Raw genomic sequence first — 16,955 nt, 5'->3', positions numbered from 1 at the left:
TTTTAAGGAATGACAGCCATCTTCGAACTCCTACCTTACTGGGAATCTTTTATATAAGAGAGTGTGTGTGTGTGTACGTGATACATTTATAAATGGAGAGGCATATGTGTAGCTTTTTAATTTGTATATATGTAATGGAGTGGTAGGAGAATCTGAGAGGGATGTGGGTTGAAGGAGGGCGTTGCAAAATAAACAAAAATAGAAAGAGTTGGTGGAGGGTTGGTGACAAGAAATGAAATAGGAAGAAGAATGGGGGTTGAACTACGAACATGCGATAATTAAAAATAGAAAGCAGAGAGACCTAAAGAGGTGATAATCAGTTGCTGCACTTTATATAAGATTTTGGATGCTTTAATTTGGGAGCTAACACATTCTGTGTAGCTAACAGTATTAGTGTGTTATATTAGCACGGCTCCTGTGCAAGGATGACACGTGCAAATCGAAAGAAGTAAGGACTATGGGCATATAGAGAGGGTGCTGGAAGAAGGAATATAGCAACATGGCAGGGTTCTTCTTTTTTGGATTCTTCCACGAGGGCCCAGCTTCGGCCTTTGTTTTCGTTTCAAGACCCCACCGCTGTGCTCAAATTTTCTCATAAACCTTTCCCTCCTAAGGCCTCCATTACCATCTCCAACCATTAATTCATGCTTTTTCGTTCTTTTTAAATAAAAATACAAGTGTAGGTGGTTTCTTTTTGGGCGAAGATGAAATTCATGAGGTTCAACAATTGACTGGCAGGTCGCTATTGAGTTACTCCTTCCATCTTTATATATAAGATGTTTTTAACTAAATCACGCAAATCAATAAAAAGTTGGTTGTGTAATTAAAAGCACAACAATATTTAATTTTGTCTCTAATTATTATAAATAAAAAATAAATATCTTTTTTCAAAGTAAATTAATGAGTATTTATTTTTTTCTCTTCAATTTAATAAGATATAATGGTCCATTCATTAAAAAAATTCTAACAATTCTTTATATTTAAAATAAAAAAAGAGTTTTAAAAGAGTTTTTATACATAGAACGGAGGGAGCATATACTTGCTGCCTCTTTTGTTTTCCATGAGAAGGAGAGCTAGGTCCCAAGACAAAACGAGCTAATAAATTACATCCAAGATGCTAATTTAGAAACAATTCTACAGGGGCCAAAACGAAAAATTACATAATAGAAGGCAAAATTTGATTTTATAGCAAATTTAGTTTTTTAAAAAAAATTGTAACATGGTGCTGCCCCACATTGCCATTTATTTCAAGAGGTCTAACCTTTTTTTTTTGGGTCCTTATTTTATAAGGTGAAACAAAAAGACAGGCAACCCACTTGCTTGGGATATAATGAGGCCGTCCCATGGCAGGCCCATTTAGGAGTGCTAGCAGAGCCGACTAATCTGACATTTGGTCACTAGGAAAAGTATACAATAAAGTAGGCGTGTTGGATCCCCTTGGCAAATGAGCACATTGTAGAAATTTTTTTTTTTTTTTCAAATACAAGATTATGGTGCCCATGCAAAAAAATCAAAATCAAGTTATGTCCAAAGTTATATGGCAAATCAAGAGGGCGAAGCTAGACTTGTTTCATGCATTTTGGTAAAGATTGATTCCGTTTCATTCCAGACTTCCACGACAACCATCGTCATCGTCTCATGAGCTTACATGACCCAAACCCATCACCGGCAGATCATCACGCGTAAATCCACCTTAACCAGCAATTACTGAACCAGAATATTCTTTTCCCAGAACATTATTTGCTGTACCAAAACAAAAAAAAAAAAAAAAATTATCTTCCGAGAATGCGGCTTCTCATATTCCCCAATACCAGTTCTACAGTAGTTTTACCTTTGATGACGTACATGTCATCCTTTCACACCTTAATTTTTAATTCAATAAACCATTAAATGAGCGACCTACAGAGAATAAGATAGTTTTAGAGAATAACAATGTAAATGAAAATAGATGTTAAAACTTCAAATACACTATGTTCTAAATGGATGCCAGTTATCAACATAAGATAGCACATAACATACAAAATACTCCAAAACATCTCTTGCCGCCTGCCGCCTGCTTCAGAATCTGGGCTCCCCGAGATTTGTTTTTTTTTTATTATTATTATTTCAGTAAAATATTGTACAAATGCTTCTTTTTTTTTTAAATTGTGAGAATTTAAACCTAACCACCCAATTCCAGTTAGCTTCAAGTAGCTCTTAAATTTATTATTTTTAGTACTCTTGAAAATATTACAAAATTTATACAAGTCATTCCACTCCAAGCACAACAAATTCCGAAAAGATGACAAGATTTGTGGGCCATTCGATTGCAAGCATGAGAAATTAAGGAAAAAAATTACACACACTTCCTACCTTAAGTTGTCCCAACTTTCTGCTCGTGGTGTTTGGTTTTCGCCACATCCAAACACGCTTTTAATCTTTTTAACACCTTTCCATAGTCTGCTTATCATCAAGCTGAGAATGTAAACCTGCAACATTGTCAGCTTTCTTCCCGCAAAACTTCGTAATCTTTCGGCTCACACACACCTCAAACTTCGTTGATAACAGAAGGCGATTTTACTGACTCGATATAACTCATTAACATGTATGATATAGTTGATCTACGAAACAGAACTACACAAAAACTGATTTTGAATGTACAGGTATCGTTAAAAACGTTCGCTCCTATCATTCTTGGTATACAGACTAGACTCTTCATGTACAACTCGATTGCACCGACAACACAGTAAAATGTTTGAACCTGACTTCTTATCCCCATGATCATGTTGCTCTACAGACCACCTCCGTCCAGGTCAAGCTGGGCTTAGCAAGCACGGGCCTCAGAAATTGGCAACCGCCTGATCGCCGGGACAGTGCTTCCAGAAACTTTAAGGGATGCAAACAGGCAAGATAGTCTTGCTATCATGGGCTTGGCCTTCGGCACTTTAGTAACGATGGCCAGCTGCATGCCAGCATCGCATGCACTATGGTAACCCTCAAGATCAGCTTGGGTTATAAGGACTGCGTCCCTAGAAGGAGAGTATGGCATAGGGGTAGGGGTAGGCCTAGCACCAGGAGAAAGAGAAGGTCGGTGCTTGCTGTAGTTTTGAACAGCCTGCTCATTAAATTAAAATCATTAAAAGGCCAATAGTAAGCAAAAGCTGTAAATCATGATATATCATTACTGTAGTAAAGAGAGAATGTCACACTCACTAGTCACTACATCACTAGGCTAAATGAGTGCAAAGCCTCCTAGTTAAAATATTAAAATAAATTAACAAAACAAGCTAACCTTCCATTGTGATGGTGCTAGCAGCACCCTAGGTCTGCGAGACCTCACATAATCCAGGGCAATTGCAGGTGTCATGTGCTTATATTCAACCTACAGATCATAAATAGACCATCAGGGACACGCCAGTAGCTTAAAAAGTCTCGGCTGATGCTACAAGATCAAGCATGGGAAATAAACATTACCAAATAACAAAGAACAATCGTTGTACTTCTGCCTCGACCAGCTTTGCAGTGAACATAGGTGGTTTTACCGCAACATGCATTTTCTGCACCGAAACAAGATGGTAAGACAAGAGGGGACCAAAAAGAATTTTCCAGCCAAGAAATTACAAAAATATGCACAATCATGTATCCTCCCAAAAAGAAGAGAAAATACTCACGATGAATGAATTGCACAGCTCGGTTAATATCCTCTAGTGAAGGGGCAAACAGATAATCCCTTGTAGGAATCACTAAATGATCGATCTCATGAGCCTAAAATGCATCAAAGAAATAAACCAAGAACATGAGCAGCAGTCTTGAATTAAACAAATATACTCGCAAAACAATGAAAATATTATCCTTGACTTCAAATTCACGTTCATAAAACACAGTCCTCATTGGAATAAGAGACTATGAATTTCTATACCCAGTACAAAAAGAGAGAAAATGATCATAAGGTTCTCACAAACCGCTGTAAAAATAAAAAAACTTTGCAGAGAAAATGGTCCGCACTTACATGATATAATGATGACGGTACCAACGTTTCATAAGGTTCATTCAAAGTAATTACACCACCCACGCCAAGCTTCTTCAAGCGTGGAACATCTTTAGGGAATGGAACAGCACCCAGTAACAAAAACTGGTAAGAACATGAACAAAAATTAATGGAACATCTTATATCGTTTCAATCCAAGATAACGCAGAGAAGCACCTATAATGACTTCCAAATAATGCATTAAAACAATAGGTATCAGATTAAGGCTCTCGAGCAGAGTGTAAGGTTTAAATAGGCAAGATCCCAGTTTTCTTGACTCCTATTTGGAACAAAATTCCGAAACCTAGAATTCATTATCAATATCCACTCTCAGAAAGAATCTAGCTTAAGCCAAACTTCATGTACAGGTTGTGCTATATAGCAACAGGGACCCCACACACAGTTGAACATCATTTTTTGTTGCATTGCATTAATAGAAATAAAAGCGCATCGCAGCAAACAGTAATCAGCTCAATTTCCCAGTGAAGAATAAACTGATAAACTATAACATTTAGATCCCGCAAGTGCATCATGCGAACTCCTTCCCAGGAAAGCAAACGTAAAATCAGCTATGCTTTAGCTAAAATGTAAAACGACGATAAGTGAATAAAACTATCATGGAATAAATATATAGTGAGAGCAAAACCTCATCGACTTGATCCCACCACCTGAACTCAGCTTCAATCTTATTCCGAAGCACATTATACAAAAGAGTCGGGTAAAACAGGATCCGAGCACCTGCTCCAACTAACACTCTCTTTGCATCAACCCTCACAATCTGGTTCTCATAACCCCCTTCGTCCCTACTGGATTCCACATCGTCCAATTGCACAATCTTCATTCCTGACAGCAAATACAAAAACCCTAAACCAACCGCGATAAGTTTCGAAATCCCAAACACAAAAGTCAGCTTTAAAACCAAAATCCATAGGGAAAAACAACTCACCACTCCCTTGGGAATTAAAGGAGCCAAACAATCAAAAATTGGGGGAGAATTTAAGAAGATCAGAGAGAAGAAACCAGAAATTCAGCATAAGAAGTCAAGAAGTGAAAATCAGGGAATCAATGGAAGCGAGTGGTTTACGAAATCATGATTGAGTGATGAATTCTGGCAAGAGAGTGAAGAGATTGCAGGCAAGCCGATGGAACTGTAGGATGATCGGGTTATTATGTGGGGTACGAAAGCCAGAATAGAATTGGAAACTGCATAGTGAGTAGAGTATTCTGAATGGAGGGACCTTCGAGGTCGGATTTATCACGAAAAGACACGTACAATAAGAGCGAAGGTGATATTACAATTAAGGACCCCGCCTTAAAAACAATTTTGTTATTAAGATTATCAAAATGTTGGTAAAAAAAAATTAAGATTATGAAATTTATTTATTTATTTACGGATTTCTGAAAAATTATGAAAACGTTTCAAAAGAATTAACGTAAAATTTACATGAGAAGAAGACTACGGCTTGATATATGTTTACCTAATAAAATTAAAATAAGTAAATTTTTTAATAAAAAATAAGTTAATTTTAATGTATTAATAATATTATTAAAAGATATTGTAAAATATGTAATTTATAAAAAATATATATCTTAATTTAATTAAAAATAAGTATTTTAATTATATAAAATTAAATATACAAGTTTTTCCCGTTTACATATAGCAATATTGTGCTACTAGTTTTTGTTTGTGGTCTCGTACCGCAACAACACTAAATATCTTTATTAATAACATATTTTTATTGTCAGTGTTCTATTAATAACATCTTTAATAAATGCAGAGCATAAGCCCTCGTAAGGATTTATTCTGGTATTTTTATAGAATATATCATATTACAATTAATTACAATTTCAAGATTTTCCATGATTATCTTAGAATTAGTTAACACTCCTTGTCTTATTTGGAACACCCTTTTCAATTTCTTCCATATAACTTTTTGTCTGAAAGTATTAATTCTGTTTTGATATTTCCTAACTTATTAAACAATTTTCCAATAATTAAGTAATTTTTAGCTAGTTAAACAACTTCCGTTAATTGAGATATTTTGCAGAGGATAATTTTAAAGTTTTAAAAGCATTAAATTAAACAAGTCTTTTATAATAAAGAGGGGTAGCTTTTTAAAAATATCATGATATGCTCTTGAATTATTATAGTAAATTTTTATTTTTATAAATAAGTAAATGCAATAATTCCTGCTATATTTTGGATGTGATTTTTTCAAGCATGAAGTGTGATTCTTCAACTCTTATTCCTTTTTTTATTTCAAAAATAAAAACCGTGCAATTCATTGGTTTTGTAATGGGACTGTATATTTAATACATTATTAACATATTACGGTAATCCAAAATATATTAGAATGTAGATGATTAAATTTTTAGAATATATGCTCCATTGTGACTGTGCTTATCAATTTCATTTACACAAAATACACATGGGTTTGATTTGAGGCAAGACACTTAGGGCCTGTTTGGTTTTTATTTTTAAAAACTATTTTATAATACAGTTTCTAATTTCTAAAATTATCTTTCAAAACAAAATAAAATAAAAATTTGCTTGGTTATATCAATTAAAAAAAAGTTTTAGAATTAAAAACTAAACTGATGGTAATAATTATAAACAATTAATGATGGTAAATAATAATTGAAATTAGTCAAGATAACTATAATTTTCAATAATTAAATATAGTGTATTTAAAAAAATAAAAATAATTTGAAGTTGTTTCAACTTTTTTATTTTTTTAAAAAATAAAAAAATCTTAAAAATAATTAAATAAAAAACGCTTATGTAAATAAGTTTTTAAATTTTTCTATTTTCAATAACATAAAATAATTTTCAAAAATAGAAAGCAAACATGCCATTAAACCCAACCCCACATCCCCAAAAAAAAAAAAAACAGAAGAGAAAAATAGCTGTTTCTTGGTACAAGAAAGGAGACTAGCAGCCGGGGACTAGATATCATATCCCATACACATGTACAGTACAAGCCATCTGTCTTATTTGAGGCTTACCAACAACACAACTTCCCATTATTTTATTTTATATTATATTGCTTATTAATATTCATGTGAATATGTGTTTACAAGTACAATAAGCGTACATGTGAATATGTGTTGACTTAGAAGGATGTATTGTCTACTGCAAATCCATGAATGTGTCGAAGAAGTTAAATTGAAGTTGTCAAAGTTGGAAAGAAAATGAAATTTGAAAAGGATAAGATATGATAGTGTTGTCTTAATCTTAATCCAGGGAAGATTGACGCCAGAGCCCAATCCACGTGGTTGATAGGAATGTTAAAGTCGAAACTTAGTGAAGAAGCAAAGGCAGTGTATGAGCGAGCAACGACATCACTCACAAAAGAAACCAACGACCTTTGAAGGATGAGAGATATATGGGCCATAAGGAAAGCCACTTTATTTTAGTTACACATGGAAAGTGGGCCACAACACCCCTAAAGCCCATTGGCCTAACCACATACTACTGCCTTTATTTATTTATTTATTTTGAAAATATAGTTAAAAGAAAATGCATCATAGGTTATGTTTTTTGCCGTCCATCTCTTTGAAAGTATAGCTCAAAACTTAAAATATATACTCTATCCTGTTTATAAGGTACAGAAGAGTGGATTGTTAGTGTAGAAGTTTTGAAAAATATAATTGGAGGACATGTGTGGTGTGATCTATGAAGTATCTCAGCTACAAGAAGAATGGGAGCTCGACCGAACAAGCAACAACTTGAACATGCACAAACAAACAAGTGAGCAATATAATGACTAACGCAGAAGCCACAAGGTTCCGAGACGAAGCTTAGTGAACCGAAATCTTAATTAAGAAGAGAGTAAGATGTTTTATCATATTAATAACGCATGCTATTAATTTTTTTTCATTAGAAATTCTCCTATACTTTTTCCTTAAAGGTTAGTGAAAGTCTGTCATTAAAATATGTGCATTTAATAGGTCAAAATTGAAAACTTACTAGATTTTTAAACTGAATTAATTAATTAATTTTAAAGATTTTCTTAATTCTAATAAAATATGTTGAAAGTAACTTGTGCAACTGAGTATATAATCTAAACACATGAATTGATAACCTGTTCCATACGTTGCATAGTTTTTTTAAAAAAAAAACGTTGTATATATTGGTAAGTGGCGGTCATTTTAATCCTAGAAAACAACGTGGAAGGCCCTTTCCCAGGTTTGGATATACGACCTCAATGGTTGCAGCAAATTGTGGGATTGCTGAGTCAAGCAAGCTCATCATTTTTGGAATATAATAACAGGATTCAATCGGAGGGGTTAATTTTCCTCAACGAAGATTTACACAGGGCTAAGATAACGAATACTTACTCGTCCGCGTACATTACATTTTACCTTTTCCTGCCTCTAAGCATTTGTTGGGGGTTGGTGCCTACCACTTAAACTACACTGTGTTTCTGGTGGCTGACCTATGAACATGCATCTACTCGGCACCACTCCCATTTATGTAATACACTAATGCCAGTCCAATAGAGAAAAGAGGAATCGTTTTCCCTTTTCTATTATTATCTTTTCCTTATCTTTTGTTATGAGTTGGAGCAGGATTTCAGGGCCGTCCATGAAACTTGGAATCTGAGTGCTTCCCAATACTCGTCAAAATGGTGCGGCCTGCTTTTTTCTTGGCCCTAATGATTGATTTTGGGAGCATGCTCTCATCATTTAGGCAAATGAATTGAAATCTGACTTTTTGTTCTGCTTTAGAAACTGCGGCTACACACGGGACTCCAAAAAAACTGTATTTTAATCCAAAAAAGGGATTGCGTTGAAATAGGGTTTGTTTCTGGAGAACAGAGTGTTCATGCATTTCAAAGCACAGAGAAATGGCTCTCTCTGCTTAGTCAAACGATCTTCTTCCTCCCCGAGTTCTTCAGTTAGGAAATGTTTGAATTGACTGTTAACGATTTCCTTTGCAGCCCCATCTTCTTTGCATTTCTGGCCAGCCCCGTGGACCCGCCACTCATATTCATTAGCTTCTATCTACTTCTTGGTTTTTATTTATTAAGAATTTAATTCCCCACACCAGCTTCATATTTTCGTTACTCTTCTTGCTGGTATTTGCTGAAATTTGAGGCTCAAGAGATTTCACCTTCAAGAGGAGCAGATTTCAAAAGTCCTAACGTGTCAATTAAGATTAGGATCCCCAAGACAAACGTTGATTAGACTACAAACGCTTGCTTGTAAATATATTTTTAATTTTAATTTAATATAATATTTCATCTCTTTTAAATGATAAGGCATTTTTTTAAAAAAATTCACATACTAATAAAAATTATTAAATATAATTAATAATATTATTTTTTAAAATAAAAATATTAATTTTTAAAAATATCTTTCATTTAATAACTTTAAATTTATACTTAATTAGTATTAAATAAAAATAAAAATAATATTAAAATAAATTCATTTAATAAAATTTTAATCTTTTTAAAATATTTTATATTTTCAGATGATAATTTTTTTAAAAAAATATCTTGAAATTTGAGACAGCTGGAGTATAATATTACATCTCAATCATATGGATTAGAGGAGTAGGATGACTCATGGGGCGACGCAAAACATGAAACAGCACGCTTATTCTAGGCATCAAGTAATCTTTTGTTTTCTTCTTTCAAGGGTTTGGAGGCATTAAATAGCTGTCAGCGATGTAGGTGATGATTGATCATTACAAATACCGAAAACCTCTACTGGATTGCGAGGTGAATTAGTAAAACCGATTCCCATTATCCTGTCCTAAGTAATAGACACCTGTTGTGTAATTAGTGTTTTACTCGTCCCGTCCATGTCTTTTCATTCACAGATGACATGCCTGGTGGGGGCATTAATTGAAAAAGGTAATCGGATCAGAAGCCCCCACCAACTTTTTGTTCATTTTATCAGAAGCTCGTTGATAATTACTCGGAATAATTAATACCACATCGTCTTATCTCACTGAGCGTACGCTTTTAGTTCCCTCGTTTGAAATAATAAATTTTTAAAAAAATTATTTTAAAATATTAAATATTTTAAATAATTAAAATTCATTAAATGTATTAATTTTAATATTATTTTTTATAATTTATTTTTATTCATAATCTTTTAATATATTAAATGATAAATATTTTTAAAATTTTATATTTTTATTTAAAAATATAAAATTATTAAATATATTTAATAAAATTTATTAATATATAAAATTTTATGTAAAAGTATTTTATAATTTAAGATAAAAGAATATTTAATTTGAAAATAATATCTTGTACGAGAAACTGGCTTATGACCACTAATGACAGAAAGAAGTCAACAAGTGTACAGAAAAAAAGATGCATAGACATGGAGGACGGAGCTGTAGCCCAAAAGCCAATAACTGTCTGTGATTAAGCTCCCATCTTATTGCGTTTCAATAATATCTAAGCCTTTAATTGTACAAAGGGTGTGATGGAGTCAAGAATTTCTGGCAAGGCCAATTAAACCCCACCAGTATACCACTTTCTTCCTCTTGAATGCAGCATCGAGCTTATTTGGACAGTCTTATAGGGGAGACCATAAAAAAAAAAAACAGGCGTCTTGGTCTTTTAAGCTCGGAGTAATGGAGAAGGCCGGGATGATTCTGGCTTTTGATCTCCTTCTCCTCCTTCACCTTAACCTCCATTTAGATCCAGCAAGAGCAGCCTTTGGCGTCGGCGGTGACATTGGCGTCGGTGTAGGTGTTGGCGGCGGCGGCGGCGGCGGAGTGGTATGGGTTGGCGCCGGCGGGAGTAACGGTTCTCCGGGGCAGTCGGGGCCTTCTTCAGTGCCGAGGCAAGACAAAGCCTACGCGGCTCTCCAGGCATGGAAAGCCGCGATTACAGACGACCCACTGAGGATTCTGGAGAGTTGGAATGGTTCGAATGTGTGTTCTTATAAAGGGGTGTTTTGTGCGAATCCCGAGGATGCTTCCGGTGAGCTTGTGGTGGCGGGAATAGATCTCAACCACGCGAATCTTAGAGGAAGTCTCGTGAAAGAGCTCTCTTTACTCACCGAAATGTCTCTTCTCCATCTCAACAGCAACAGATTTACAGGTACAGTTCCTGATACGTTCAGAGACCTCTCTTCTCTTGAGGAATTAGACCTCAGCAACAACCAACTCTCAGGCCCTTTCCCCTCGGTGACCTTGTCAATGCCCAGTCTGGTTTACTTGGACCTCAGATTCAACTCTTTCTCCGGACCCCTCCCTGATGATCTTTTCAACAAGAATCTGGATGCTATTTTTCTCAACAACAATCAATTTGAAGGCGAAATTCCCCAAAATTTGGGCAATTCCCCTGCTTCCGTCATAAATTTAGCTAACAACAAGTTCAGTGGAAGCATCCCTGCGAGTTTCGGCTTCATGGGTTCTAAGCTGAAGGAGATTCTCTTCCTCAATAACCAGCTAACAGGGTGCATTCCTGAAGGGGTTGGGATCTTCACGCAGATGCAAGTTCTGGATGTCAGCTACAATTCATTGATGGGTCACTTGCCAGATACAATGTCTTGCCTGCAAGACATGGAAGTTCTGAATTTGGCGCACAACAAGCTTTCTGGGGAGTTATCGGACGTGATCTGCTCTCTGAGAAACCTTTTGAATCTCACGGTTGCCTATAATTTCTTTTCCGGGTTCAGCCAGCAATGCTCGAGGCTGTTCGTCAGGAATGTGGGTTTTGATTTCTCAGACAATTGCATTCCCGGGAGGGACATGCAGAGACCTCAACCAGAGTGTTCTGTGATCCCTGGTGGCAGCTTAAATTGTCTCAGAATCCCAACTCCGAAGCTTGTTTGTGGTTCGCTTGGCGTCGGTCTCTCCAAGCGCGCTCATATCAGCCCATCTTCTTCGCCTTGATATTTTACCCCATGGTTACAGGTTGGCCGTGGCCATGGCAGTTCTGTTAATTAATGCTAGCAATTATGATTCTACCTTGCTAATTTAATTCTTCATGGATCCGGTGTACCTGTTGGCTAATTTAATTGGCTTGCACGGATAAACACATGTCTCGAAATCGAAGGAAAAGGATTTGCGAGACATCTAATATATAAGTGACCAGCATAATAATGCTGCTCTAGTTATGCCATTGACATGCAGGACAATCGGTGTGTCACGTGACATGCTTGTTTGTTTTAGTTACTCACAGTATCACGGGTTCTTCATAGTTTGCGCCCTCAGCTTCTTTTCTTCCCCGCATTAAACTTGACACGTGCGATCATTCTTTAGATTACAGGATTAGTTCACCCGCCACTGATTGCCCCTGCAATTATACGAATGTTGTGAACTATTCAGGAGAGCAAGTGGGGGAAAAAGTACACTTCATTTCAAACTAAATAAAGAAATGTGCCAGGGCATATGATAAAACAAGGTCACTCAATCATAACAATCCTTGTGAACAACAGGCATGGTTTTGCCTCATAATGTTACAGAATAAAATACATTGGATTGGGGAGTTTAAAAGAGCGTGTGGCCACAGCATAACCCAATAGATCACTCCATTGATCTCCTGAGCACCCATGAATTATGTAACCCTCGTCAACCAATTCTTGCCTCCTCTCTGATTTGTAAACAGTGGCTAGTTTTCCTTGGTCAAATTTGCCTCTGTTTCATAACCAAGAGCATCACAAAGTTACAGGCCATGCATAAACTTTCAGAAAAAGACTCTGCCTAGCGGATATGAAGCAAGTCAATTCGGATGCGTGTACCTCAAGATAAGCCTCTCCCAGTTGCTGTACCCTGAAAATAAAAGGTTTGCCTCTGTGGCCTCCCTTTGGTATTCACTTCTCCCAGTTAAAAGAAATACCTTGAACCCCAGTTGTTGAAGCTCTTTGTACAATCTCAAACTGGCTGGTAGGGCTGGAGCCTTAGCTACATTCACCCAATCATCGAAGGACGTCTCATTGAATATCTCTGACCTGCGTTTCAAAGAAGATAATACTAATAGATTTAACAACGAATCGTTCCGACAATTTAGGATGCGATCGAGAGTTTACGAGAGATATTCATATATCTAACGGCTAAAGATTTAACTAGACTAACCACATAAATCAACGATTTTTGCAGGGAAATGTGTGTGTCAATTCAGCAGTTTCTGTTTTCACTTGTGACTTTCTTAACAGGTGAAACATATGATGCGGTTAACAACAAAAAAAAAAAAAAGTGCACATTTAACTACCAAATACATAACTGGGAACAAATTCCAGCTACTCATTCCCCTTTATCTTTTCCTGACCAGTGCTTAACAAGCTAAGCATGTGATCGAATCTACACGACAGCTTCACCAACCACGTCTTAAAGCACAGTGTTGTAATCAACTAATCATTATAGATAATGAATGAGCCCGAATTGGACGTTTTGGTTATTTGCAAGTCACATGCACCAACCGACCGAATTGGTCACCAACCAAAAATCATTAAGCCACAACAGAAAAGTACTCATCCGACTACGAGATATGAAAAAATAAATGTTATAAAAAGGAAAAAAAAAAAGAAAGGAAAAATTAAATCAAAATGTTAAACATTTCAGAGAGTTATTGCTTTTTTAGAGATTGGATTTACTTAAAGAAAATATATATACGAAAATTCATTGTTAAACTTTGAAATAAATTATATTAAATTGTTTAAATATTATATTTGCTAAATATAAGAAATATATAAAGCTCATTACTCGATCAGTAATTTTAATTCTTAAAAGTAATTATAATCTTGAGCCGCTTAACCTCAACTTTAAAGATGCCTATTTAAAATATTTGCTTTTGAAACAGACTTTTAAACTACATGACTTTAGACACACTTAGATCTAAGCCATCAAAAATAGCTTTACAAGCTTCTGACCCAACGAACCTAGCCTAACTGGTGCTGGCCTATTTTTGCCCCAAGTTGTAACGCTTCAAATGAGTATGAGTATGACTAACCCGAATCCATGGTTCTCGTAGTAAGGTAAGTTGGATAGAAGAGTCTCGTCGACGTCGAATACCCAGGCGTCTCTTCCGTCTCCCGCTAACTTCACACTATTCGCAAACGTGGACGAGAAGTTCGCGATTACATCTAAGTCCGACCGGTAACGCCCGCCGGTCATATAATCCTCCACGAACCGTGTGCATCTTTCCGGTATTCGTTCCCATATACCGGCGTTATTGGTTTCGACGGAGAGTCTCCAGCTGTCGCAATACACACGATCGTCCGCCCTAACCTTCCGACTGCTGAACACGGCTCCTTCCGATGGGAGTTTGATAAACGATTCGGAAGAGATGGGTGTGATAAGACTCATCGTTGAGAAGACTAGCACGAACAGCAGACCGGAACCCATAGCCGGAGGACGGAGGAGGGCAGGAGGCTTACGGAACTCTGGGTTTTTCTGTTCTTCTTTTTTGTTCTTGGGGTCAAAAGAAAACTACTGGAAAAAGAGAGTCAAGATCTGGAAGTACCAGCCACTAGCACGCTGGATGAGAACGAAAATTAAACGTGGCCAGGCAGGCACGTATATGCTAAGAAATGCTCAACAAATTTATTCGCAGATTAGCATCAATATAAAATAAATTATTATTATTATAAAAATATAAGCGTATTTTTAAAAATAAAATATATTATTAATTTTTACTTGTAAATAAGTTTTTTGAGTTATGCTTGAATAATATTCTTTTTTAAATATTAAAAATATGTTATTTTTATTTAAATAAATTAGCATGTACCCCATGCATAATTGTCAAATGAGTCAACAAAATATTTATAAAATAAGAGTAGCATGTATAAGTAGTTAAATTTTTTTATTAACAATTCATGGTAAATTATTTTAAATAAGTCATCACATTAAATATCCATAAATAATGCAAAAGTATTTTGGGTGGTAAATCATTTTTTTTACGTCGCTATTCTACTATCAAGTATTATCACATTATTATTGAAGAAAGTACATCAAATAACACCAATAAAAATTAGTTCAGTTAGTAAATATCTATCCTACAACTTGTAAGATCATTTGGAAGTATTTTCTAAGCTTGAAGACATGCTCTATTTTAATGAGTCTTTAATACTCAACTTACCTCAACTTATGTTATAAAAAAAATACATCAAATAATGATATTATAAAATAAAATTGTCACAAAAGCTAAACATTTTAGAAAATAAATATTATTATTTATGATATTGCATGGAAAATGAAATCATGATATCCTATTAACTTCATATTAGATCAGCTGCATTATTGACTAAAAATTGAAGGTTTAATAGGAATCAAGGATGAATTCATAAATCAATGAAAACTTATCAATAATATAAATAATCTTTATAGCAAAAAAAAATTTATAACTTTGTTTGATATTTGAAATGAAATAGGAACATCAATGGAAATACATACAGATATAATAGTAAGAAATGTGGTCTACACATGCAAGCCATGGAGCACATTAAAATAGAAGCTAACATTTCCTAAACAAAGAAAAGAGTGAATCCTAAACTTCAACTTTAAATTTAGAGTTTGAATACCATCCTCTAATAAAGATCAAAACAACAGCCATGAACCATACAATTACTTAAAAATCACATGCCTTAACAGCATTAACTTTATCAAGTAGTATGTCTAGATGCATCAATAATGTAGCATTAGTGGACCTCAAACTTGAAGGGAAGGATTGCATCATCAACATGTTGAATTGGTGTAGAAATGATATTTAAAGATGAACTCGAACAATAGGAAGTTAGGAGCATGAGGTTGTTATTAGAATAAAAATGAATATGAAATTCTTTTTTAAAAGGAAAAAAATAGAAGGATACGTGTACTTGATAACCATATCTTTCATAATTTGCTGCACAATTTTGGAAGGAGAATTAACTCGATGATCAATAGCACATTGCTCAGGGGATTCGATCAAAAGTGAAGCTTGATTGGTTTGAAATGAGATGAAGCACCCACTAATATGAACATAATGAACTTAACTTGGAATTTATTAAAAGCATAGTATGATATAAACCTTAGCATGCTTGCAATAAACTATCTACTAATTCTTGAATAACTACCCCATGGTGCTTGAATAACTTAGTGGTAACTGCTCTTGAGAATATAAAATTAAAAATACAAATTTGGAAAATTAGAATAATGGAGAGAATTTCGAGATAGGGAAGTCAATTAGAATTTGTTTATGAGTATTGGAATTTAAAATTATGAATAATTTAGCAATATTTTTAAAATTTAAATTTAAAATTATGAGTAAGAAGTTGGAGAGTCCGGATAGTAAAAATATTTTTGGAGATGGGACAGTTACACTTAATTTACTTCTAATTTTTAAATTTTAAATAAAATTTAAAATTTAAAATTATAAATCAACTAACAAAAATTTGGAATATTAAAGAGAGATTCGGGGTGGAATAGTTTTATATTTATTTATATTTGGAAATAAGGGTATAAATGACAACATTCTACTTACCCACGCACGCATATATAATTCATTTAATTTAAAATGTTATTATATTATTCATCATAATAAACAATATATTTATCATTCTTATTTCTATATTGCCACGATCCCTTGATTTATAAAATTAAATGTCCAAAAATAGGGACAAGATTATAGGAAGTTATGATGACGGAATAGTGGAAGAGATAATGAGGAATGAGGAAAAATTGAATTAAGATAAATCCTTTTTTAAATAGAAATTTTGAATTATAAAAATAAGTTAATGAAATTAAATGGAGCTTGTGTGATGCTTTGTTGCAACATTTTGAGAAAAGGACATATGTGGGGTTGGAAATATATTATTTATCATTCTTATTTTTATATTACCATAATCTCTCGGCTTAAAAAATTAAATGCTTATAGGAAGTTATAATGATGGGAGAGTGGGAGAGATAATGAGGGAAGAGTGAGGAAAAAATGAATTTAGATATATCAATTTTTAAAATAAAAATTTGAAATTACAAAGACAAGTTAATAGAATTAAATGGAGT

The 16,955-nt window shown here is 34.5% G+C and overlaps 3 protein-coding genes across 6 annotated transcripts; 1 reads left to right on the top strand and 2 right to left on the bottom strand.

The window, feature by feature from the left end:
• Positions 1–2,533: 2,533 nt before the first annotated feature.
• LOC129307256 (phosphatidylglycerophosphate phosphatase PTPMT2-like) lies at positions 2,534–5,238 on the bottom strand. Of its 2 annotated transcripts, none has more exons than XM_054948164.1 (7): positions 4,953–5,238; positions 4,653–4,870; positions 3,989–4,111; positions 3,651–3,744; positions 3,454–3,536; positions 3,272–3,361; positions 2,534–3,094 (listed from the first exon to the last, which is right to left on the bottom strand). In XM_054948164.1, the coding sequence occupies exons 2-7, from the start codon at positions 4,845–4,847 to the stop codon at positions 2,804–2,806; spliced, it is 876 nt and encodes a 291-aa protein (XP_054804139.1). In that variant the 5' UTR covers positions 4,848–4,870; positions 4,953–5,238; the 3' UTR covers positions 2,534–2,803. The 2 variants fall into 2 exon arrangements, with proteins under 2 accessions (XP_054804139.1, XP_054804148.1); XM_054948173.1 differs by having other exon boundaries at positions 4,653–4,849.
• Positions 5,239–10,359: 5,121 nt separating this feature from the next.
• On the bottom strand, positions 10,360–14,495 carry LOC129319988 (acid phosphatase 1). 3 transcript variants are annotated; one of them, XR_008595591.1, is made up of 5 exons: positions 13,927–14,495; positions 12,719–12,928; positions 12,453–12,614; positions 12,158–12,273; positions 10,360–11,913 (listed from the first exon to the last, which is right to left on the bottom strand). XR_008595591.1 is itself a non-coding variant. In XM_054965111.1 (4 exons), exons 1-4 carry the CDS (start codon positions 14,319–14,321, stop codon positions 12,249–12,251), a joined length of 792 nt encoding a protein of 263 aa, XP_054821086.1. In that variant the 5' UTR covers positions 14,322–14,495; the 3' UTR covers positions 10,360–12,248. The 3 variants fall into 3 exon arrangements, 2 of the variants coding, with proteins under 2 accessions (XP_054821086.1, XP_054821096.1); XM_054965111.1 differs by having other exon boundaries at positions 10,360–12,273; XM_054965121.1 differs by lacking the exons at positions 10,360–11,913; positions 12,158–12,273 and having other exon boundaries at positions 12,315–12,614; positions 13,927–14,493.
• Positions 10,602–11,978, top strand: LOC129319978 (leucine-rich repeat extensin-like protein 6). The gene has a single exon (XM_054965106.1). It carries the CDS (start codon positions 10,602–10,604, stop codon positions 11,868–11,870), a length of 1,269 nt encoding a protein of 422 aa, XP_054821081.1. The 3' UTR covers positions 11,871–11,978.
• Positions 14,496–16,955: the final 2,460 nt, after the last annotated feature.

This window comes from Prosopis cineraria, unplaced genomic scaffold (assembly GCF_029017545.1).
Source record: "Prosopis cineraria cultivar Desert tree isolate PC_DT_omini unplaced genomic scaffold, ASM2901754v1 PC1, whole genome shotgun sequence".
NCBI classification, from domain to species: Eukaryota; Viridiplantae; Streptophyta; class Magnoliopsida; order Fabales; family Fabaceae; genus Prosopis; species Prosopis cineraria.
This window is presented reverse-complemented; position numbering and strand designations above follow the sequence as displayed.

Excerpts from the sequence above, each read along its gene's own strand:
- LOC129307256 (XM_054948164.1), bottom strand. The coding sequence starts at position 4,847 with ATGAAGATTGTGCAATTGGACGATGTGGAATCCAGTAGGGACGAAGGG. Across the intron at positions 3,537-3,650 it reads AGCTGTGCAATTCATTCATC|AAAATGCATGTTGCGGTAAA; the intron begins GTGAGTATTTTC and ends GTTTCGGTGCAG. Across the intron at positions 3,362-3,453 it reads CGATTGTTCTTTGTTATTTG|GTTGAATATAAGCACATGAC; the intron begins GTAATGTTTATT and ends TATGATCTGTAG.
- LOC129319978 (XM_054965106.1), top strand. The coding sequence starts at position 10,602 with ATGGAGAAGGCCGGGATGATTCTGGCTTTTGATCTCCTTCTCCTCCTT.
- LOC129319988 (XM_054965111.1), bottom strand. The coding sequence starts at position 14,321 with ATGGGTTCCGGTCTGCTGTTCGTGCTAGTCTTCTCAACGATGAGTCTT. Across the intron at positions 12,615-12,718 it reads TGGGAGAGGCTTATCTTGAG|AGGCAAATTTGACCAAGGAA; the intron begins GTACACGCATCC and ends GTTATGAAACAG. Across the intron at positions 12,274-12,452 it reads TTTAAACTCCCCAATCCAAT|GGGCAATCAGTGGCGGGTGA; the intron begins GTATTTTATTCT and ends GTATAATTGCAG.